Below are 24,443 nucleotides of genomic sequence, written 5' to 3'. Positions count from 1 at the left end.
TAACCCTGGGGGGCTTGCTGAGATCTGGCAGGATACAGGCAGATGCATTTTGGTATCCCTGTGGATTATTGCTTCTGTCTTTGGGAGAACACCTGGCTTTGACTCTTGCAGGTGAAGCAGGAGGGTGAGCATGTGTGAAGCTACCGTCTGTGACAGGAGAGGAGAGAGAGGGCCGGCTCCAGTGGGCAGGGGAAGACACGGGTCCTTAATGCGATTTTATTTAAGAAGTCAGAACACCCCCCATCCATCCATTTCCTGCCGTCAGCACACCAGCTTGGCAGCTGTTCCCCTCACCCTCTAGGCTGCTTTTCTGTGTCCTGGGACCAAGAATCTTCCAAGGACTCACTGCTCTTGAAAGTGAATGAAGAATGTCCGGATCTCCTTTGGGTAGATGGTAACCTCGGGGCCTCCTGGAGGTGGCGATGGATGACTGGAGTTGCCTGGAAGCAGAGAAGGTCTGTCCAGTATGGTCCCTGGACCACCTGCTTCCCCAGGTCCTCATGGCTTCCCCCTGGCAACATGGCTCCTGCTGCATCTGCGGCTCCCACTGTGACCACAGCCCTCAGCTGACCCACTCTTGACAGGACTCCACTCCTGGGGGGCCTCTTTCATCTCTGGCCTCCCCTGTGGGCACAGCAGAGTCAAGTCATGTACAGTGGGCTCTGGCCACACTTGGTCTCGTATCTCCACGTGTTGTGGCACCATGTATGTGCCTAGGAGCCTTCTCACTGAGGCCATGAGGGGGCCCTGCCCTGGATCTCAATGGGCTCCATTGACAGGTCACACCCTGGGGTTTAGGCGCCCACCTTGGGATTAAAGTGGTTCCTCCATTCATCCATCCACCTTACCATCCATCCGTCCATCCATCCTTCCATTCCTCAATCCAATTCCTCCACCCATCCATTGTCAATCCATCCAACCTCCAGTCATCCATCAAACATCCAACTTCTTTCCATCTCTCCTTTCATCCATCTACTCATGCATACATCATCCATCCATGTTTCTTCCTTCCATTCATCCTTCATCTATCCATTATCCAATTGTGTATCTTCCTGCATCCACACACTTTCCTTCCTTCCTTACATCCTTTTTATCCAAGTAAATATCCTTCATTCTATCAATCTATAATACTTGACTACTTGCCTACCGAAATCACTGCAGATGGTGATTGCAGCCATGAAATTAAAACATGCTCCTTGGAAGAAAGTCTGTGACCACACTAGACAACATATTAAAAATCAGAGACATTACTTTGCCAACAAAAGTCTGTCTGGTTTTTCCAGTGCTGATGTGAGAGTTGGACTTTAAAGAAAACTGAGCACCAAAGAATTGATACTTTTGAACTGTGGTGTTAGAGAAGGCTCTTGAGAGGCCCTTGGACCACAAGGAGGTCGAACCAGTCCATCCTAAAGGAGATCAGTCCTGAATATTCATTCAAAGGACTGATGCTGAAGAGAAACTCCAGTACTTTGGCCACCTGATGCAAAGGCCTGACTCACTGGGAAAGACCCTGATGCTGGGAAAGATTGAAGGGAGGGGGAGAAGGGGACGACAGAGATGAAATGGTTGGATGTCATCACCGACTCAATGGACATGAATTTGTATAAGCTCACGTGCAAGTCTTGGGTTCATCTAGACATGGGTGGGATGTGTGGTGTTGAACACACACATGCACACACACTCACTCAGCTACACACTCATGAACACACACACTGTGTGGCACCCTGGCAGGTGGAAAGTGAACTGAACCTTAGAGTCTACAACCTTCTTTGTTTGATTCAGGAAGGCTGAGACGCAGAGAAGGACAGCAAGCTCCAGGTCACACAGGCCTCAGGAGCAGAGATGGGGTCTGGCTGGAGTTGAGGCTGGGGACCTGGGGCGGGGCCAAGACCAGGGCATCCGAACCTCTGTGGCAGTGAGGGTCCCGCGTGCTCCAGGTCCAGCGATGCATCTCGCTCACGTTCCAGGTCCCTGTGAGCGAGCGCTCCTCCACGGACACCACGGAGCCCAGTCCCCGCAGCACAGACTGCAGGACAGAGCAAGGGAGGGGTGAGCACCCGGACCCCAGACCTGAGCAGAGACCCCTACGCAGCAGGGCGGCCGCACCAGGGCCCAGGGCCCAGCATCTCCCACATTCATTGCAGGGCAAGTCCCTGCAGGAGGAGGGGCAGCCCCATTTTACAGGTGAGGACCTGAGGCTGGGGGCAGCTGATGCCCCAGTGCTGGCTGATCAGCACGCCCAGCAGGTGGCGGGCAGGTGGGGCTGCCCCAGGAAACACCCAGACACCAGGGTGTGTCTCCTGAGGGCGTGTCCTCCTGGGGGCCTGACTCTGTGATGTCGGAGCAGGACACGGGAGGGCAGGTTACCTGCAGGTTCACCGTCACAGGCTGAGACAGCACGGGGTCCTGGTCCACCTCATACAGGTGCTGGAGCCGCAGCAGGACACGGCGGAGGTCTGCCTTGGCCTCATGCTTTCGGTCTTAGGGACGGAAGGAAGGTGGCCGTGAGGACAACAGTCTCTGCCTGGCACTTTACACTCTCACCTCCACTTCACAACTTCAACCTCCCTCGGAGGCAGCTAACACAGCCCCACTTTGCAGATGAGCCAGGGGCTCAGAGAGGGGCGGCCACTTACACCACATCAGACACACAGCTGGTGTGCATGAAGAAGGAGCGGGGCGGGGGCGGGGAGGATTCCAAGCCAGGTGCAGCCAAAGTGACCGCCTCCCACCACCCACACTGGGGCCAGCGCTGATTCTTGTTCCCTGATGAGGTCCTCATTGGGCTTGCCCCTCCACCTCCCAGTTCTCTGGAAGATTCTCTCTGGCTTGGCCCCTGTGAAGGGTGGTACAGCCTCGTAACCCTGAAGATGAGGCACCATCGCAGAGTGGACGTGTCAGGTCATTGCCCCCAAGACCTAGGAAATGTGCTGTAATACAGCTTCCACCTGCTGGGTCCTTGGTGACCAAACGAGAAGACCCGTGCTGCCAACCCCACGGAGCACAGAAACGTAATGACCTGTGCTGTGTGAGGAAAGAGGGCATGTGGGCTCCTAGTCACTGCAGCCTAAGAGGTCTGCAATGTCTCTTGTCTCCATTCAGGTGCCGAGATTATAGACTAGAGCTCTAGAGTCAGGGAAGGACTTCTCAGAGCAGAACATGAAGTTGACCAGGATAATGGTGACGAAGATGGTGATGTTCGTGATGATGGTGATGGTGGTCATGGTCGTGATGGTGATGGTCGTGATGGTGATGGTGGTAGTGATAAAGATGGTGATTGTGATGATGGTGGTGATGGTGATTATGTTGGTGATGGTGGTGATGATGATGGTGATAATGGTGATAAGGACAGTGATGGTGATGACGATATTGATGGTGATAATGGCGATGATGCTGATGGTGATGATGGTGGTGATGGTGATGGTGATGATGATGTTGATGGTGATGATGGTGTGGTGATTATGACTGTGATGCTGATGGCAATAATGGTGAAGACAATGGTAATGATGGCAATGATCATGCTGGTGGAGACTCCTTGAGGACTCAAGCATCATGAGAGGCAGCAGGCCTCACGCCATCCACTGTGGCTCCCCTGATTCAGTCTCTACCGATGTCTCTCTAGGAGGATGGACTTGCCCAGCCCAGCCCCCTTCGCCTCCTCTTTGGTACAAGCTGCCCCCGGAAGATGAATTCTCAGTGCCCTTAGCCTGACACATAACAGTAGAGGAGGCTCTACCACCACAGGTGAGGCTCCCCCATCTCACCTTCTGTGACAAGTGGGCAGGCTGTGGTTCAGTGATGGAATTCTCATGTCTACAGAGTTGAGCCACAGTTGGCAACACCCCTCTATCAGGGACAAAGATGACCCTTGGCCTCTGCCCTTTTCCACCTTCTCCTCATTTCACAGACACTTGGAGTGTGCCTGCCCTACGTGGGTCTCTTGGAGCAGGGCAGTGGCTGAGGCACAGTCAGTCCATCCTCTGAGAAGCATGGAGTTAAGGGAGCAGATAAGGGGAAGCAGCCCCAATATGAATAATGGGTTCCTGGCAGTTGCTACCTCCTCCAGGAAGCCCTCCCTGATCCCCTGCTGGGGGCTTCCCTCTGCACACAGTCACAGCATCTGACGACATCCAGACCCACCTTGTTTCTGCTTGCTGAGTGACCTGCCTCCCTGGGGGCCTCAGGTCCCTCTTTGGGCAGGTAAGGGAACCAGGAGACCTCGCAGAGCCTGGAGGACTCTGAGGAGGGTCCTTTTTCTGGTGAAGGGCTGGGGACCAGGCTGACATGTGGAGGCAAGAGTGAACGTGGACACCTGAGCACCTGCGCACCTTTCCGGAGAGTCCGCAGGTGCTCTGTGTGGTTCGAGCTGTACTTCCAGCCGGGGATGCTGAGGATCTGTAGGTGGACACTGGAGGGCAGCGTCACAGCCTTTTGCTTCCAAGAACCGTTCCAGCTGCCTCTGTGGGCAGTTTCTGCAAGGCAGATGAACAACAAGGAGAGGCTTTGGGCCAAACTCTCCCCTCGGCATTCTCAGCTCTCCATACTAAGGCCCCCATTTAATCTGATCTCTTTTCCTCGACCACACTGCAGGCAGGCTGACGCCCCTGCTGGTGCAAATGCCCCAGACTGCTTTGAATCTCTAGTCCAGCCCTTACAAAACTGCAGACTGGGAGATGGGGCCAGAGAGAAGACGCCATTCTTCCAGAAAATGCAGCGAGTTCACACAGAGACCTGCTCCGTGAACAGTTCTGGGAAGCCAGCTCCCGCGCTGTCATCTGTCGCTGCCTCTGCCCAGACGGACTCAGCCCTCCTCCTCCAGGAGACGCTCTGCTCAACCCTGGGCTCCCGCTGGAGCCGCCATCCCTCTCAGCTCCCAGGCCTCAGTGATTGGGCAGACCTGGGTCACGTGATGTGATCAGGGCCAATCAGAACCTTTCTCTGGGATCTCTGCCCTTGAAAGAGGAGTTTCAATTCCTCCTACTGGCTGTATGACCTTAAGCAAGTCAGTTAAAACTCTTTAACCTCAGGATGCCCACGTTTACAAGAAGGGGCTTAGATCCGAGGTCCCTGGTCACTTTCTGCCCCATAGGAGCCCAGATCCCTGCAGGCACCAGCTCAGCCGCATCCCTAGACAGGGCGGCTCACCCGGGGGCAGTGATGACAGGTGCACTGAAAGGACCCCCCACCTCACCATTCATCTCTCTGAGCATCACGACGGGCCGGTGCTGCAGCGCCAGCCCACTCCTCTGGCGCAGGCCACTGGTGAGGGTCCAGGGTCCCAGCAGGAGCCAGAGCACCGGGTGGACGACCGAGGAGTCGTTCAGTGTGAGGTCGTTGTCCAGGGCCCACTTGTCATTGTTCCACAGCCGCCGGTGGAGCATGACCTGCAGGGGACAACTGCCTGACCGGGCCTGCCTGGGCCCTGGGCTGCTTGTGAGTGACCAGAGGGGCCTCCTACCTCCACCTGCCCGTTCCCTTGGCTGGAGACGCCGTGCGCCTGCTCGGACAGCAGCACCAGCCTGCTTCGTCTGTCCTGGATGAAGGCTGACTGCACCATGGGGTAGTAATTCTGTGGACAGAAACATTGGCAGCCTGGTGGAGGGGGCAGTGGGCCAGGTCAGCCGGCAGGCCTGGGGTCTCCCTATGGCCCCAGGCCGCCTCCTGCATGGATGCAGCAGCAGCCCAGGGTGGCATGGTAGACAGAGGGAGGGGCTCTGACTTGTGAGATGGACGCACTGGGATTCAAAGCCAGCTCCACTGCTTCCTGACCTTATGCCCTGGGGGACCCAGCCCGCCTCAGCCTCAGTTTCCCCATCTGTAAAATGTGCCCAAAAGGTCCCCCTGCTGCAGGGAGACAATGAGGCATCTATTCCAGTCCAGCCTGAGATGGCCCCCAGCCAGGGGTTCCCAAATAGAAAGGGGCTGGTGTCTGGGCTGGAAAGCACTCACACAACCTTTTGTTCTATTTGTTAGTTCTATCGGAGCAAGATGTCCTGGGCTGATTTCCCCGGATTCTCTGGAGCCCAGGCCACAGTGGGTGAGGACCAGCTGCAGAGATGAAGGGACAGAAGTTCAAGGAAGACAGAGCAGGGAGGAACCTCACCCATTCTCAGGGCCCCCGTGGAAGGAGAGAGACAACTAACACAGATGGAGGCTCAGGAGATGGCCAGCATGCATCATCCCAGCTGGATCATCCCAGCACTCAGCACAGTTCTCTTCCCAGGAGAGCACCGCGGTCCAGGGACACCCAGGGACTCACCCGAGGTCACGCTGATGGAGGGAGAGGCCCTGGGAGCCAATTGATTTTGGAGTTCAGCCCCTGCTCAGCCCTCCCTGGCAGCCAGGCTGTGACTCAGCTCACAGCGGCAGAGGAGGGTCACACCCCATTCAGGCCTAGCCAGGTACCACTTGCTTAATCCTCAAGCAACCCCCAGAGGGTCACCCGTTGACTGAGGAGGACCCACGGTGCACACAGGAGACCTCAGGGACACGCCTCACACACGGCGGCCCCAGACTCTGAGACCAGGTCTGAACACGCCTGGTCCACAGCCCCTAGGGGCAGACACAGGGCAGTGGGGCTCTGGGAGATGCTCTAGACCTAAGGGGGCCCTCCTGCCTTCTGGAAAAAGGCCACCAGGACTAGATCTGTGGCTGCCACACCCCGGGACAGCATACCCGAGCGATGGTGTTCCACATGTCCTGCCGGTAGGGCCTGCGCTGCATCTGGTAGCCGTTGTTGTCCGAGTAGAGGACCTGCCCCGTGTTCAGGTCGGTGCTGGTCCTCAGAATGGCCTCACGGTTCAGCTCCAAGGGGCCCACCCGGTACTCCTGCTCTATGCGATGGCAGAGCAGCTCCCCGTCAGAGCTCTGGGGCCCGTGGGCCAGCCGGGAGTAGATGGCGAATGTGGGCTCCCTGTCGTTCACCTCCCTGGAGGAGAAGCAGCACAGGTCGATCAAGCCTGGGGAGCCTTCTGGACGCCCCGTCCTTCTCCTTTCTTCCTTTGTCTCCTTCTGTTTCCCTCCCTCCATCCTTCCTGCAGCCAGGAAGGATGCTTGGGAGCATCCTTGGGGATGCATCCAAGGGGAGCCTGCTTGGAATAGAGAACAGGAGGGGCCCTGTCCTCTGAAGACTCTGGGTACCCAGCCACGCCTGGGGGCTCTGTCTGTCCTGCTGATGGAAACACAAGAACTGCTCTCGTGCTGGTCACTGTCACCATGGGCCCCTGTCCCACCTCTGGACTCAGGTGCCCCCAAGGTGACACAGCGCAGGCCAGAGAGCAGGCCTGCAGAGACTGGAGCAGCTCATGACGTCATGGGGCTTTGGAGGAAGGACCGTGCGCCAAGCCCAGGTCCAGGGGCTGGGTGTCTGAAGCAAGGACGGGCCCCCATTGCCTCAGTCACCTGCCTGTGAGCACCTCCACGTGCTGAGCACAGCCAGGGGGCTGCCCTCACCTGTAGAAGTCCTGCCGGATCTCAGTCACCAGTGGCCCCGCCACGATCTCCATCCTCACAGCCTCCCACGCAGGCTCTGCTCTACCATCGGGTGTAAACACATAATTGTCTGAAATGGGACCTCGATGGAAATCACTCTTCACGTGATACTCCATGAAACTCTGGGTCACCTGTACTGTTCGGTTACTCTGCCTGCACAGAGAGGAGAGAGAAAAGAGTGTCATCGTCATGGCCATCGCATCCTCATTCTGGGACCCAGGCTGATGGAGCCTCTGCAGCTGCCAGCCTGGGACAAGGGGGGGAGCACAAACAACCTCCCAAGTGCACCAGTGACATTTGTGAGCTCACTCAGTGAAGCTCATGCACTTGGTTTGGAGAAAAGAGGTATGGACCCACCAGAGCTCACATGATATCAGATCCTATCTCTTTCCTGGTTGTTGCTTTTGTTCAGTGGCTAAGTCATGTCCGAATCTTCTGACCCCACGCACTAAAGCACGCCAGGTTTACCTGTCCTTCACCATCTCCTGGAGTTTGCTCAAATTCATGTCCATTGAGTTGGTGATGCCATCCAACCACCTCATCCCCTGCTGCCCCCTTCTCCTTTTGCCTTCCATCTTTCCCAGCATCAAGATCTTTTCCAGTTAATGGGCTCTTTGCATCACATTATCAAAGTATTCGAGCTTCAGTTAAGTTAAGCCTTTCCAATGAATATCAAGGGTTAATTTCCTTCAGGATTGACTGGTTTGATCTCCTTGCAGTCCAATGAACTCTCAAGAGTCTTCTGCAGTACCACACTTCAAAAACATCAATTCTTCAGCACTCAGTTTTCTTTATGGTCCAACTCTCAAACCCTCACAAGACTACTGCAAAGACCAAAGCTTTAAGTATATGGATATTTGTTGGTAAAGTGATATCTCTATTTTTTAATATACTGTGCAGATTTCACATAGCTTTTTTGCCATGGAACAAGGATCTTTAATTTCATGTGTTACATCACGACCTGCTACAGTGATTTTTGGAGCCCAAGAAAATAAAATCTGTCACTCTCTCCATTTTTCCTGATTCTATTTGCCAAGACGTGATGGGACCTGATGCCATAATCTTAGTGTTTTGGATGTTGAATTGCAAGCCAACTTTTTCACTCTCCTCTCTCACCTTCATCAAGAGGCTCTTAGGTTCCTCTTCACTTTCTGCCTTTATAGTGTTATCATCTGCATATCTGAGATTGCTGATATTTCTCCAGGCAATCCAGATTCCCCCTTGTGATTAATTCAGCCTGGCATTTCACAGGATGTACTGTGCATATAAGTTAAGTAGTCAAAGTGACACTATACAGCCATGAGGATCTCCTTCCTCAATTTTGAACCAGTGGGTTATTCCACGTCCAGTTCTAACTGTTGCTTCTTGAGTTGTATACAGTTTTCTCATGAGATAGGTAAGGTGGTCTGGTGTTCCCATTTCTTTAAGAATTTTCCACAGTTTCTTTTGATCCAAATCCAAGGCATTAGTATAATTAATGAAGCAGAAATAGATGTTTTTCTGGAGTTCCCTTGCTTTTTCCCTGATCTGACATATGTTGGCAATTTGACCTCTGGTTCCTCTGCCTTTATAAATCCAGCTTCTACATCTGGAAGTTCTCAGTTCACATACCGCTGAAGCCTAGCTTAAAGGATTTTTAATACATCCTTGCCAGCATGTGAAATGAGAGCAACTGTACAGTAGTTGGAACACTCTCTAGCATTGCCCCTCTTTGGGATTGGGATGAAAGCTGACCTTTTACAGTCCTGTGGCCACTGCTGAGGTTTTCAAATTTGCTGCCACACTGAGTGCGGCACCACAGCAACATCATCTTCTGGGATTTTAAATGATCAGCTGGAATTCCATCACCTTCACATGGTTTGTTCGCAGTAATTCTTCCTAAGTTGAAAGAACTCTTACAACTCCACAATAAAGAACAGCCCAATTTTGAGATGGGCAAAGGATCTAAATGACATTTCACCAGAGAAGATGCACAAATGTCCAAGAGGCCCATGAATAGATGCTCGACATCTACAGTCCATAGTGGAAGGAAATCAAAGCCGCAATGAGATAGCACATCACATACACCAGGGTAGCTATATGGAACTGGCCGTTAATACAAATGTAGGGGGGATATGGGGAAATCAGACCCTCATAGTTTTGGATAAGATTGCAAAATGGTGCAACTGGGTGGGACACAGTCCAACAGTTTCTCAAAGTGTTAAACATAGAGTTTCCTGTGACCAAACAATTCCACTCTTAAGAAATGACCCAAGAGAAAGGAAAGCTTTTGTCAACACAAAATCTTGTACATGCATGTTCACAGTGAACTTATTCACAAGAGCCCCAGAATGAAAATCACCCACATGTCCATGAGGTGAGGACTGGATAAATGAACCAAGGAATATCTGTCAATGGAATATAAATCAGCCCCACAAAAGAACTGGGTCTCACTCACACTGCAATGTGAATGAAACTTGGAAACATGATGCTGCATGAAAGAGTACATCATGCAAAATGTCAGGCTGGATGAACCACAAGCTGGAATCAAGATTGCCAGCAGAACAACAATCTGAGAATGCAGATGAAAGTGAAAGTGAAAACCCCTCAGTTGTGTCCAACTCTTTGCAACCCCATGTACTTTATAGTCCATGGAATTCTCCAGGCCAGAATCCTGGAGTGGGTAGTTTTTCCCTTCTCCAGGGGATCTTCCAAAACCAGAGACTGAACCCAGGTCTCCTGCATTTCAGGTGGATTCTTTACCAGCTGAGCCACAAGGGAAGCCCAAGAATACTGGAGTGAGTAGCCTATTCCTTCTCCAGGGCATCTTCCCGATCTAGGAATTGAACTTGGGTCTCCTGCATTGCAGGCGGATTCTTTACAAACTGACCTATCAGGGAAGCCCTACATAGGCAGATGATGCCACTCTAATGGTAGAGAATGAAGAGGAACTAAAGACCCTTTTGATAAGGGTGAAAGACAAGAGTGAAAATGATGGCTTAAATCTGAACATTCAAAAAACTAAGGTTATGATATCTGTTCTCATCATGTCATGGCAAATAGAAGAGAGAAAAATGGCAACAGTGACAGACTTCATTTCTAACTCCAAAATCACTGCAGATGGTGACTGCAGCCAAGAAATTTAAATACACTTGTTCCTTGGAAGGAAAGCTATGACAAACCTAGACAGCATACTAAAAAAGCAGAGATATCACTTTACCGACAAAGGTCTGTATAGACAAAGCTGTGGTTTTTCCAGTAGTCATGTAAAGATGGGAGGAGTGAACCATGAAGAAGTGGACCATAAAGCCATAGATTTGATGCTTTCAAATTGTGGTGCTTGGGAAGACTCTTGAGAGTCCCTTGGACTGCAAGGAGATCAAACCAGTCAATCCTAAGGGAAATCAACCCTGAATGTGCATTGGAAGGACTGATGCTAAAGTTGAAGCTTCAATACGTTGGCCATCTGATGAGAAGAGCAGACTCATTGGAAAAGACTCTGATGCTGAGAAAGATGGAGGGCAGGAGGAGGAGGGGGTGATGGAGGATGAGATGGTTGGATGGCATCCCTGACTCAATGGACATGAATACGAGCGAACTCCCGGAGGGAGTCGAGGACAGAGGAGCCTGGGTCGCTGCAATGGATAGGGTCACAAAGCCGGACACGCTGTAGTGACAGAACAACAACAACCGTGTGAAGGATACCAGGCGCCAAAGGGCCCCAGAGGGTGTGATTCTATTGAATGAAATGTCTAAACTAAGCAAGTCCAGAACCTCCACCAGCCAGGTAGCCCTGTGCGTATGCTCAGTGGTGTCTGACTTTGCAGCCCCAGGGACTCCAGCCTGCCAGGCTCCTTTGTCCCTGGGATTCTCCAGGCAAGATTACTGGGGTGGGTTGCCATGTCCTTCTTCAGCGGATCTTCCCAATCCAGGGATTGAACCCAGGTCTCTTGTATTGCAGCTGGATTCTTTACCGTCTGAGCCAGCAGGGAAGCCAGGTCCCTGAGGGGGGTGAAAAGAGGACATATGAAGATTCTCCTGGGGGTGATGCAAATGCCCTAACCTGAGTGTGGAGATGCCTGTACAACACTGCGATCACAGGGAACAGCACAGACGTGTACAGTGTAAAATGATGGCTCGGACGGTATATGAACTTCAGCAACACCCTTGTCATATATAGAAGAACAAAGGCCCTCCTTGAGCAAAACTGCGCTGGGGTGTCTGTGCCCATGGAGGCTGCCTGCCTCAGGCCTTTGCACACGCGGGGCCTTCCCAGGAGCCACCGCCCCCTCCTCTGACCCACAGACTCCCTCCCACCCTTCCAGGTGTCACGCCTGGCTCCAGGGGCCTCATCCCCGCCAAGCCCACGCTGCTTTCACCACCCTTTCTCAGTCCCAACAGCCTCCCCTCTCTGACTCTGCAGCAGGCACTGGTAGTCCCTCCTGGGATGTGAGGTGGCCCATAGGAACACACTGTCCTCCCCTGAGCCAGGAGCAACTGAACACACCCAGGCTAAGGAAGGTGGACAGCGGGACATTAGCGCTTCCCCTGGGAAGCGCTGTCTGGGGTCCTGGCTTAGGGATGGGGTACCTGAGGGAGGGAAGAATGGGGTGGCAAGATGGAGCTGGCTGTTCAGGGGTGCTCCAGAAGGGGCATGGGGCCTGAGTGATGACGGCTCAAGCTGGCCTGCAGACTCCACCTTTCAAAGCATGACCCTGGGGGGCGGGTCACTCACAACCTGCTGAGTGACAGCCCATTCCTTCTGCTCCACCACACTCTCTGCAGTCAGCCCTGACTCTGTGCCTCATGCCCTCTCAAGAAGGACCTGTGGGCTGACTGGAGGAGGGAGCCCCATGGAGGGGGTCCAGGTCTGTGCTTGCAGAGTGCTGACAGATGGCAGGACTGGGCTGCAGGTGACAGTCTTCCTCCCCTTCTCTCGCTGCCTCTTCCTTCTCTTTCCTTGCCTCACTTTCTGCCCACTGCCCGGCCCCCACCCCAGGCTCCTTGCCCCTCTCCCTGGCAAACTTCTGATCCTGTTAGGAGATCACATCGAAAAACAGAAGTGGGTGTGCAGCACAAAGAGCTGAAGAGGTGTCGAAACTGCCTATAATATGACCTCCCCATGGACAGGGCTGACTTCAAACTCTGGGGGCCTCTCCTGGGCTCTCTCCGCTGCCAATGAATAGCTGGTGGTGAGTGAACAGTTCAGTGGATGGGTGTGCGAGAGTCGATTCCTAGGCAGGTTGATAAGAAGTCTAGGGGTCCCCAAGAAGAGAGGGGTCTGGAATTCTCAAGGAGGAAGAAAGGACAAACTTTTTTCCCCCTTTACATTCCTTAGGATTATATAACAATAATATATCCTGCTTGAGGACAGTCTCTGGAAAAAAAAAAACCTTCTGGTTAATCCTATTATCTTAAAAATGTAAATTATGGGAGGAGGTCTAGTGAGGTCTTTACAACCTCCAGACATTCTTTTCACTCACTGTAATAACTAACTAGAGAGTATATAACTCCATGGCTAACACTAGCAAGGGGGTACTCTTTCTGTCCCCTTCTGATGCCTATGTCAGAAGCTTTCTCTATCTCCTTTATACTTTAATAACCTTATTACACAAAAGCTCTGAGCGATCAAGCCTCGTCTCTGGCCCCAGATTGAATTCTCCTCTGGAGGCCACGAATCCCAGCATCTTTTTGTGGTTCAGCAACAACCTTTCAGGTGGACCAACAGAAAGATGGATGGATGGATGATTGGGTGGATGGAAGATGGATGGATGACAGATGGAAACCAGGAAGGCTAGATGCATAGATAAGTGGTTGTGTGAGTGCGTAGTGGATGGGACTTTGGGTGAATAGATGGATTTCATGTGGCTCTCAGTTTTAAAAAGTTGATCTCATGATTAGTATATTTTCCCAGGGTGTGTTAGTAAATACCCCATTTTCTGAGGATTAAAATCCCTGGAAGGAACAGGTTCAAGAAAGGCTGTATGGACCTGGCTTAGATTCCCATAACTAGACATAAACGTGGTTGCACTACAGGGAGCTTCACCACTATCACACCCTCGCCCTGCAGCTGAGGAAATGGAGACCCAGATGGGGCATTACCTGCCCAGGCCCAGGGTCCTCCTGGCTTCAGAGGCGGCGATGACTGCACCTCACCTCTCCCAGATGCTGTGCATCAGGTTGGTGTCTGTGTCCAAGAACACGGTGTAGCAGTCATTCTCCACAGGCACCAGGTGGGAGCCCACTTGTCCGCCATGTCTCCTGAGTCTGTGTCCAAAATGCTGGGTGCTGGCCACGAAGGGTACAGTCTCCCCAGTGTCCTCCTGGGAACTCCTGCTGGGCCGGATGCTGTATTGCCGGTAGCTGAGCCCTGGGCTCGTGGTCAGCACGTGCAGGTCATAGGCAGAGGGCATCTCCTTCGAACTCTGGACCTGGAAGACCTGAGGGACAAGATGAATGATGGATGTCAGGGATGGAAGATGCCTCAGTCTCCTTGGAAATCCTGGGCTTACACACCTGGTGGATGGAGTGCTTGCTCTGCACAGAGACAGCTGGGTCATCCATCACTGGGCTGAGCTGGTTTCCTCTCCTGCATCCTCCCTGCTCAACCAGGTCCAACCTCTTCTCCCTCCTTCCTCTTTCTCCATCATGGCTGCAAACCACCTGCCCTCTTCCCACACTCCCTCCTGTTCCTGCCTCTGAGCCACTGCTCACGCTCTTCCCTCGACCTCTTTGAAGGGGGCTCCTTTGTCTCTTAATCCTCCAATTTCCCCAAGGAAGGAGGTTTCCAGGTTGTCCTGCAGGCCTTTTTCCATCTCCATGTAATCTGATTCAGGGAAGGGAGTTAGATGAGGACACTATGTCCATGCAAGAGGTCCTTCACTCTCTAGGGAACAAATGTCATTTCTGAGTCCTGTGCGGAGGGTTTGGGGGATCTATGAAGAAACTCATGTTTCGCTTCACAGTCTCCAGCACGGCATTTCTCTGAGCTAAAGAAGACCCCTGTCACCACCTCATACCCCAAACCTGTCCTGAAGGATTTCCTCCACCACAATTGTCATCTGTCACTCCTACACTTTCTTATTTTCTTCTTTCCTGGATCCCCCACTAGAATAGAAGCGCCCTGAGAACAGGGATTATTGTCTACTTGATTATTAAAGTTTCTCCAGTGCCTAAAGCAAAGCCTGGCACATACTAGGTTTTCAGTAGTATTTAAGAGCATTTAGACTTAGTTGGTGGTGCCTATCGGTGGGGAGGGGGATGTTATGTGTTGGGCCTACTCAACCCAACACCCTCATGTCTCCCGACCACGACAGAGAGGAATCTTCCTCATCTGTCTCAGCTAAGAATCACTGCCCTGCCTGCCAGGTAATCACCCCATGCCTTAACTGTCCATTTCTGCGTCTGCTCCTTGAATCCCAGGATGGCTCCAGAGTCCAGGGATGAGCACTCATCTGGGGCCAGGCCCAGAACAGACATCGGGAGTGTTTGCTGAATGGCGGACTGATGGCATTACCTCTCCCACCTCTTCAAGGAAGTGCTGGCTTGGTGACAGTAGGGTCACCTCTAGAACCAAGTCTAGCTCCAGGTCTAGGAAGGAACGACCACACAGGATTTGGGTGTCATAGCCAGGGCCTGCCCCTAAGACAGCACCTTCATAAAGATGCACAGTGAGGACTATCACTGGCTTCCCCATGAGACGTAGAAATTTACACAGGAATATATATATATATATATGCCCATTGGGGAGCTGGACTGTGGGTGGATGGTACCATGTGATACCATGGAGGTGAAGATACCATGAAACCTTCCTTGGTGGGAACAGTAGAACAGACTTCTGGTCAACTCAGATGCCCAAAGCCCAGGGTCAGGCCCCTGGGTGGATCCACTGACCCTGATGGTGACTCACCCCTATGACACTGTCCTCACAGTGAGGGCAGCCTGTCACATGTTCCCTTTGGATGCCCACTTCTGGGGGGTGCAGCCCAGAGGAGGGGCAGCAACGGGGCATGCACCATGGATGGGATGTCCCCCTTACCTGTGCAGGCACAGGGCGGCCGGACTCGTCTGTGACGCTGACCCTGGGGAAGTCCACAGTCAGGGTGATGATGGTGGTGACCGTCCAGGCCAGCGGGTTGTAGACCACCGCAAAGCGTCCCCCAGGCTCTGGGCCTGCAGACAGAGAACAGGCTCTACTGCTGGACCTGACCCACCCCTCACCCCTGGTGCCCCTCGGAACAAGGGAAACTGAGGCAGGTGAGGGCAGCCCTGCAGAGTCCAGGGGGAAGGACAGACAGACAGACACATGGGCTCTTACGTGCAACCCCCTCCTCATCTGTTCCACCTGTGTCCTGGTTCCCAGGAGGGGTGGGCGGGGCATCCCCCCAGAGATGAGCTCCTCACTCATCTTTTCCTGTCATCCCACTTTACTGGTGAGGACACTCAGGTGCAGGGAGAAGGGTCAGCTGTCCAAGGTGACCCATGTCCTAAGGCCTGACTCCAAAGCTTGAGCGCTTGGCAATATACAGACAGAATTCTCTGGATCTTGAAGGGTCAGGGTCAATCACCAAGGTCAGCACTGGAGGTCTGTTTGGGATGAACCTGGGTTCTCTTTATGCTCCATCCTCCACCCCATGTGCCCCAGGATAAGACCGCGTCTGATGACTCCCGGATCCGTGGACACTGCACACACTGTCCAGTCCCTGGCATCTGCATGGGCAGCTCCCATGGCTGGGTGAGTTTCTGGGGTCTCCACCTCCACCTCACTTGGGGAGTCAGTCACCCTTCTGAGCTCATGGGAATAGCCAGCCCCACCAGGAAATGGAAGAACACAGTTCTAACTCCCTTACTGAGAAAGTCTTCCCCTCCCGACACAAGTCTGCATGGGCAGAGGCCCTGGATGCTGCACCCCCAGTTCCCAGACTCTGAAGGCAGGATGGGACTGTACCCAGACACAGTGCAGAGGGCGGAGCTGGGCAGTGTGACCGGGCGGACACCCACCATAGCCCACTGTGCCCCCAGGGCCTCGCCTACCTGAGTGGGCTGGAGACCTGTCCTGGATGATGGAGGCCATCAGCGTCTGCACCCCTTGCATCCCGGTGCTCAGGTGCTCCACAAACATGTCATCAACCTTGAGGGCGTGAGTCCCGGTGATGGCGTCGTGGTGCTGGACCTGGGCCCCCGCAGGAGCAGAACAAGAGTGGGCTCAGGCCGGCCTCTGCTCAGCATCTGCTGTCCTCACACCCACTGGGCCCTGACTCCCCTTCCCTCTCAGCAGCTGCTGCTGGAGAATTGGGGGTTCCTCCCACTTTATAGAAGAGGAAACTGAGGTCAGAGAGGTCGATGAACTTGCCCAAGTGTTTTTGAACTTGGGAAAACACATAACTGTGTCCCTGACCCTGGACAGAAAACTGACTTCTGGAAAGGACCCTCCCCAGCTTCCCTCCATGACCCAGTCATCCCATAATGAGAGGGTAACAAGTAGGAAGGTCAGGGGTTTCCAAACGGAGGAGTGTCAGACATTTTTAACTCTCTCTTAAGGGGAGGAGGAAACAAACTAGTGTTATAGTTTTTTCCCTTCTCTATACAAATTTAAAAAGAGGTTTCTCTTAAAATTCTGTGTTGCCATAATGATACCTGGTTCCACCTGAACTTAACTTTTCTCCAACCTTGAGCTAACCAATGCATTTTTCTTATGGAAATGTTTGTCTTAAGCTATGTTAATGTACTGTGTATTTACCCTAGACTCTGTCTTCTAGTTGGTTCCCCCTAAGGACTCAGAACCCACTTGACAAACCAGTATGTTATACTCTTACATTCTTCTCTTAATGTATGTTAATGAAACTATATGTGTATAAAAATCTGCCTTTCTTCAACAGTCATGTCAATTGTTTTATGGCCCGGGATGACTCACCTGGTGCTAATATTATCTCAATGAATGTTGTGGGTGAGGGGCCTGGTGCCATTCTCTGAGTTTTGAGACATTTCTTTTCTCTGATTTGCAGATTTCTAGTAGCTATATAACATCCAGCTAAAGACTGGCAGAGGGATACTCTTTCCGCCCCCTTCTGATGTCTATGTCAGAAGCTTTCTCCATCTCTTTTATAGTTTAATAAAACTTTATTACACCAAAGCTCTGAGTGATCAAGCCTTGTCTCTGGCCCCAGATTGATTTCTTCTCACCCAGAGGCCAAGAATCCGGTGTTTTTCATGGTTCAACAATAACCTTTCAATAAGTGCTGATAACCTGCTCCAGAAAAGCCCCACACATGGCCTATTACTTGTCTGTACCACGTAGGGTTGGATGACCTCCTCTTCCCAGAAGGGAAACTTGAGTCCCCGTGAGGTGAAGCCACATGGCCAACCACTCTGATTGATGCTAAAGTCAATCCCCTTCACCCCCTGCACAATGAGTAGTCCTGCCAGCAATTCTTTTTAGTGGCTATGAATGTCATGGGCAGTGTGGCCCATTTCTGACTAGTGGAGAGACAAGTTGTAGGAGATCTTCGGCCTCAGTTTTCCCATCGGTACAGTGGAGACAAGTAAGATGCAGATTTATGAACAACTTCCTTTGTGGCAGCACAGAGCCCAACAACTTATGTGTATTATTGATTTGGAGATAGGGTTTTCATTTTCCAAGGAGGAAATTAGAGCTCAGAGAGGGAAACTCAGTAGCCTGAGGCAACAGAACTGAGCTGAGGTTCGAGCCCAGCCTTAGGTTGTTGGACATCAGTGCCTCTCCAGCTTGCCCTTCCCCTCTGGGTCAGTCTGGCCCTGTGTCTCCCTGAACCACAAGCTGCACCCTGGGAGGCCATGGTCCTAGCCTTGGGGCAGCTTCAGCATGCACAGATCTTGTGACCCAGGCGACCTCAGTGTTCTCATCTGTAAAGTGGACCTGCAGTGACCAGGGATTGGGAGGTGTGCTGGGCTGGGAAGGGGGAAGCAGACAGCCCGGAAGAGCCCAATCCTGTGCTGTCTCTGGGAGGCCTTGCGTTACCTCGGAGACCGCCCAGCGGAGCTGCTGGAGCTGCTGCAGGCCCCAGGCCGGGTCCAGGTGTGGGTGGGGAGCCAACAGCACGTGGCGTGTGAACATGGACTCCGCGGCATACAGCAGAGTGCTGGCTCGCCTCGCCAGCGCCTTGAGCCCGCTTCGGGAGGCGTAGAATCCGGTCCAGGCGTGAAATATTTCTAGAAGCAACAGGTCAGGAGTGGGTGTGAGGGCCTGCCCACGGAGGCCCCTGATACCCATCTGGGAAATGCTGAGGAAGATGAGGTCAGAGATGGATCTGCCTGGGTCCCCAGGGACACAGCCTAGGCCAGGGGGTGACCTCAGGGTTCCTGGTCCAGCCAGGTCAGCAGTGGTACGAGATCCCTGGAAGGCCTGGGCAGCTGGCAGGGCCAGGCTGGGCTGGGGCAGGCCTGGCGAGCCTGAGTGCTGAAGGCCTGTGATGACAAGAATTCGCTGTGCACCTCAAGCCTTGGCGCGGCCTGGGGGGAAGGGCCCTGAGCACCGCAGGGGGGTTAGGAGGGGGATGAGGGCCGGGGGCAGGACCCGGAGGGGAAGGGCTGGAGTGCGGGCAGCCCCTGTGTGCCTCTGGAGAGAAGGTGGTTCCTGGAAGGCGTGCATTTCAGCAGTTCTCTCTGGATGCTCAGCAGGGAAGGATGGCAGGGGTTGGGAGCTGTGAGAACCCTGGAGCCACTGTCCTGACCCTGGACCAAGAGTGTGAGGCTGGTGGAAGGGGCAAGAGTCTGCGCACCTCGGGGCTGGGATGTGTCTCAGCGGGTGGCTCAGGGTTCCCGGCGGTTCCCTCCTCCTGCCTCCTCCCCAGGCTGGGTTGTGCCTCCATTCTAGGTTCTTCCCTCAGAGGACCTTGGCTCGACTGGGAAGGGAAGCCGCGAGGACTGGGGAAAGGCTACATCCTGAGGGGTCAGACGCAGGGGCCCTCCACAGCTCCTCCCGGAAGCTGAGCACAGAGGTCAGGCACCGGCGACCCCAGCCTCACCTCCAAGCACGGACCCAACTAGACAAAGCTACATAGATCCCCCTGCACTCAGATCAGGACCAAGCCTTCTCGAACTTCAGTCTCGGATTAAATGGTGCCTCTCCAGGGGAAGGTTAAGTGGCCACACCCACTTCGCATTTCACTGGACCTTTCAGCATACCCTCCCACCCAGACCAGACACTCCTTCCTGCCTCCTGGTAACCACGCCCACATCCTCTATCCCCTCCCACCTCAAGTGTGACCACGCCCACCCAGCAGGGTCCACACCAACCTCAATTGGAACCCCGCCCACACCCTTATCCCCTCCCACCTCCTGTGTGACCACGCCCACAGGGCAGTGTCATACCCACCTCAATTGGAACCCTGCTCACTTTCTTGTAGGTTCTCAACTACTCCAGGAGCCAGCCCTCCCCAAGTCTGATGAGGTCCCAAGGCAAGTGTCCTGAGAGGTATGTAGCTCCTCTTTCTCACCACTCAGGCAGAAGACCAAGGCAGGAGAGGCACTGCAAATCCAGGTCTGGGGCAGTCAGGGTGGCACCCAGCCCGGATCCAGCCCTGCAGCTGGGGGCCCACCCTGCTGTCTCTTCGGAAGGGAAGGAAATGAGAAGGGAAGTGGTTGTATTTGAACTGCCTTGTGGGAGTCCCTCCAGTCCTCCTAGAATCCATGTCACAGATGACAGAACCAAGCCTCAGAGCGGTGACATCACTTACCCAAAGCCACCCAGCCCTTGGCGGCAGGAGCTGTGATCTCAACCCAGGTGAGCACCTGAGACACCGCCTGGGGCCAGCCTTGCTGAGACACCGAGCCTGCTGAATGGTGAGGGCGGGGAGGGGACAGGCCCCGGACAGGCATAGCTCAGGCACCCGGATCTCCTGGGGGGTGTTCAGCCCCTGGATGCTGCTAGGAGCCTGGGTCTCCTAACTGCCCGTGGGGACAGACATATACCTCACCTCTCCCTTCTAAAACGACCTCTCCTGCTGAGTGATCCCACCGTGGACCTAGGGCTGGGCAAACCTGGCTGGGAGGTAGGGCCTGATCAGGGTCCCTGGGCTGCTCTGGCTCATGGGGCCCTGGCTACAGTCTCCCCTCCACACCCATACCCCTTCAGTCAGTTCAGTTCAGTCACTCAGTTGTGTCCAACACTGCAACCCCATGAATTGCAGCACGCTAGGCCTCCCTGTCCGTTACCAACTCCCGGAGTTTACTCAAACTCATGCCCATCGAGTCGGTGATGCCATCCAGCTATCTCATCCTCTGTTGTCCCCTTCTCCTCCTGCCCCCAATCCCTCCCAGCATCAAGGTCTTTTGCAATGAGTCAACTCTTCCCATGAGGTGGCTAAAGTATTGGAGTTTCAGCTTCAGCATCAGTCCGTCCAATGGACTCTCAGGACTGATCTCCTTTAGGGTGGACTGGTTGGATCTCCTTGCAGTCCAAGGGACTCTCAAGAGTCTTCTCCAACACCACAGTTCAAAAGCATCAATTCTTCAGTCCTCAGCTTTCTTCATACCCCTTAGCTCCTCATTTTTTTAAAAGAGAGGAGCAGGATCACAAGGATCCTCCAAGGATTCTGGCATTGTATGCAGTAAGGGTTTCAGAAGTTCGATAATTTGGCCAATACCTTCCCCTGCGGATGCCCTGAGCAAGGCTGGACTGGGGTGTGGAGGGTGTTTCTCTCTCCCCAGCTGTCAGAGGGAGGCTGTGTGTGCATAATTCCTGTCTGGCTTGCAGATAGGGGGGCTGGATCTTCTACGGGGGTCCGCTTGGAGGTGGGTGGGGCTGGACCTGGAAGAGGCGCTGATGCTGGGCTTCCTTCAGGGTAATCAGGCCCTGGACTAGTTTCCTCACACGGAGTGCCCACACCGTATCCAGGATGGCACCTGGCCTCCCGAGATGGAGATGCTGCTGTAACTGTCAACAGCTGCCTCTGCTGAGCCCTGGCTCTGGCCCAGGCACTAGGCTATGGGCTCTCCTCATCTCACTTCATTTTCACACTGGATGCACTAACCAAGATGAACACCCCCACTTTCCTGACCCAGGACAGTTCCACGGGTGCACACAACCCGGCACAAGGCTCACTCCACGACCTTTCACCCTGAGGCTGTGCCGGCCACATCCAAAACCGTCCTGGCCTCCAGGACACAGCCTTGTGGGAGACAAGGGCCCCCAGTAATGACACTGTGGCAACGGGTGAAAAGTGGGGCACTGAGGGGGAGAGGAGACAACCAGTCTAGACTTCAGATCAGGAAAGGCTTCCTGGAGGAGGTGACATGCATGCATGCATGCTCAGTCATGTCCAGCTCTGCCACCCCACAGTCTGTAGCCCGCCAGGCTCCTCTGTCCATGGGATTTCCCAGGCAAGAATCCTGGAGTGGGTTGCCATTTCCTCCTCTGAGGGATCTTCCCTACCCAGGGATCCAACCCGCATCCCCTGTGTCTCCTGCAGGTGGGTTCTTTACCACAAGCACCACCTGGGGATGAGAGGAGGCGACACTCCGGGACAATCTGGACTTTGCAGAAAGAGAAGGTGGGCACGGGGCAGTCCTTCCGGCAGCACTGGAGTAGAAGGCTGCATGTGGCCAGCCTGAGAGGCTCCAGGAGCCCGGAATCCCGCAGAGTGTGGGGGGGTCAGGCAGGAGGGTCGGGGCCTGCAGCTCCCCCAGGGCCCCGAGCAGGCTCCAAGCAGAGGCCTGAGCAGGCGCCGCGTTTGGGGGCCCCTTTCCTCCCTGGCGCCGAATCCCTCCACCCAGAGGCTCCTACCCGAGGAATAGGGCAGGAAGTCTCGCTGGTCTCGGACCGGCCAGGAGAGCTGGTGCGCGTGCACAGCCCGGAAGTAGCTGCCCAGCGTGGCGTACTCCATCGAGACGCCGTGCTTGTAGGTGAACTTGTTGACCTCCTCCATGACACGGTCCATGTTGGTGAACTGCAGCGAGGCGTTGAAGAACTGCCTGTCACAGCCCTGCAGCCGGGGGACAGAAGCAATGCCCTGCGCCTCTGGGTGCAGAGCCCGGCCTGCACGGCGAGGGCCCCTCTTCTCCCCAGGACCACCCCCCCGCCCCCCGCGGCGGGCAGGGCCCCGGGCCTGTGCTGTGCGCGTCCTCCTCTCTCTGTCCTGTTCAGGTCGTTCCCCAGCGCCGGCTGGTCTGACAGCTGCAGGTTTGTGCCCGTTCCAAACAGTCCCCCACTTCTCCACACTCGCCAGTCCACCTTTGGCCACCAAACATCTGATCTTCTCTATGAGACTGGTTTTATAAAATTCCACATAAGTGTGATGATTTAGGTTTTGGTCTTCTGTGTCTGACAGATTCCACCTCCTGACAATGTCTTTAATCCCAGCACTGCTCTTAGTTATCAAGAACCTTAATTATGATAAGAGACTAAACAGGAATTAAAAACAGAATGGCTTGCTTGAATTTACTGACCTTAATCCCATCCTCAGAAAGATGTCAAAGTAGAAAAACTTGATCAATTCCTGGAAATATATAACCTGCCCAGTCTGAATGATGTGTAAATGGAAAGCCTGAACAAATGGATACTAGAACCAAACTGAACCAGGATCCAAATACTCCTCAAGAAAGCAAAGATCAGCATTCAGTGGCCATGTCTATCAAATGTTGAAGAAGAATTTATACAAATCCTTGTTTAGTCGGCTCAATCACTCAGTTGTGTCTGACTTTTTGAGACCCCATGGGCTGCAGCACACTAGGCTTCCCTGCCCATCACCAACTCCAAGACCTTACTCAAACTCATGCCATCCAGTTGGTGATGCCATTCAACCATCTCCTCCTCTGTCATCCCCTTCTCCTCCTGCCTTCAACTTTTCCCAGCATAAAGGTCTTTTCCAATGAGTCAGGTCTTCGCATCAGGTGGCCAAAGTATTGGAGTTTCAGCTTCAGCATCAGTCCTTCCAATGAATATTCAGGACTGATTTCCTTTACAATTGACTGGTTTGATTTCCTTGCAGTCCAAGGGAATCTCAAGAGTTGTCTCCAACACTGCAGTTCAAAAGCATCAATTCAGTGTTCAGCCTTCTTTATGGTACAACACTCACATCCATACATGGCTACTGGAAAAACCATAGCTTTGACTAGATGAACCTTCGCTGGCAAAGGAATGTCTCTGCTTTTTAATATGCTTTCTGAGTTGGTGACTTTTCTTCCAAGAATCAAGCATCTTTTATTTTCATGGCTACAGTCACCATCTGCAGTGATTTTGGAGCCCAAGAAAATAAAGTTCTTCAGTGTTTCCATTGTTTCCCATCTGTTTGCCATGAAGTGATAGGACCGGCTGCCATGATCTTAGTGTTTTGAATGTTGAGTTTTAAGCCAGCTTTTTCACTCTCCTTTTTCAGTTTCATCAAGAGGCTCCTCAATTCCTCTTCACTTCTTCCATAAGGGTGGTGCCATCTGCATATCTGAAGTTATTGGTATTTCTCCCAGCAATCTTGATTCCAGCTTGTGCTTCATCCAGCCTGGCATTTCGCATGATGTACTCTTCATATAAGTTAAATGAGCAGGGTGACCATATATAGCCTTGATGCACTCCTTTCCAAATTTGGAACCAGTCTACTGTTCCATGACTGGTTCTAACTATTGCTCTTGACCTGCATACAAATTTCTCAGGAGGCAGGTAAGTTGGTCTGGTATTGCCATCAAGGATTCAGGAATACAAATCCTTGTTAGTCTATTTTACAAACTAGAAGGGGACTGAAAGGTTTCAATATAATTTTACAAGGCCAAGATTACCCTGACACCAAACCAGGCGAAGAAGCCTCCAAAAAAGAAAATTATAGCTGAATATATCCTAGGAACATAGATGCAAAAATCCTTAACAATATAATAACAAACAAAATCAACAATACTTGATGGCAATATTGCATCATCATAAAGCAGAATGCAAGGAATTTATTCCACAAATGCAAGGACCATTCAACATCCTCAAATCGATCAGTGAGAAAATGTGAGATAAAAAT

General features: G+C 53.1%; 1 protein-coding gene across 1 annotated transcript in view; it reads right to left on the bottom strand.

Moving 5' to 3' along the window:
• Positions 1–202: 202 nt before the first annotated feature.
• The window catches only part of LOC110148604 (epididymis-specific alpha-mannosidase-like), a 41,923-nt gene continuing 17,682 nt past the window's right edge, over positions 203–24,443 (bottom strand). The window contains exons 7-20 of the mRNA XM_070458074.1: positions 22,232–22,430; positions 18,467–18,657; positions 16,504–16,642; positions 15,509–15,642; positions 13,627–13,901; positions 7,453–7,644; positions 6,676–6,928; positions 5,459–5,569; positions 5,163–5,384; positions 4,329–4,434; positions 3,012–3,019; positions 2,368–2,472; positions 1,906–2,026; positions 203–440 (exon numbers count right to left, since the gene is read on the bottom strand). Coding sequence (XP_070314175.1) covers positions 343–440; positions 1,906–2,026; positions 2,368–2,472; positions 3,012–3,019; positions 4,329–4,434; positions 5,163–5,384; positions 5,459–5,569; positions 6,676–6,928; positions 7,453–7,644; positions 13,627–13,901; positions 15,509–15,642; positions 16,504–16,642; positions 18,467–18,657; positions 22,232–22,430 — 2,154 coding nt within the window. The 3' untranslated portion in view covers positions 203–342. The remainder of the gene's footprint in view (positions 441–1,905; positions 2,027–2,367; positions 2,473–3,011; positions 3,020–4,328; positions 4,435–5,162; positions 5,385–5,458; positions 5,570–6,675; positions 6,929–7,452; positions 7,645–13,626; positions 13,902–15,508; positions 15,643–16,503; positions 16,643–18,466; positions 18,658–22,231; positions 22,431–24,443) is intronic.

This window comes from Odocoileus virginianus, chromosome 29 (assembly GCF_023699985.2).
Source record: "Odocoileus virginianus isolate 20LAN1187 ecotype Illinois chromosome 29, Ovbor_1.2, whole genome shotgun sequence".
Classification (NCBI taxonomy): Eukaryota; Metazoa; Chordata; class Mammalia; order Artiodactyla; family Cervidae; genus Odocoileus; species Odocoileus virginianus.
Note: the sequence above shows the minus strand (reverse complement) of the source record. Positions and strands in the feature narration are given on the sequence as shown.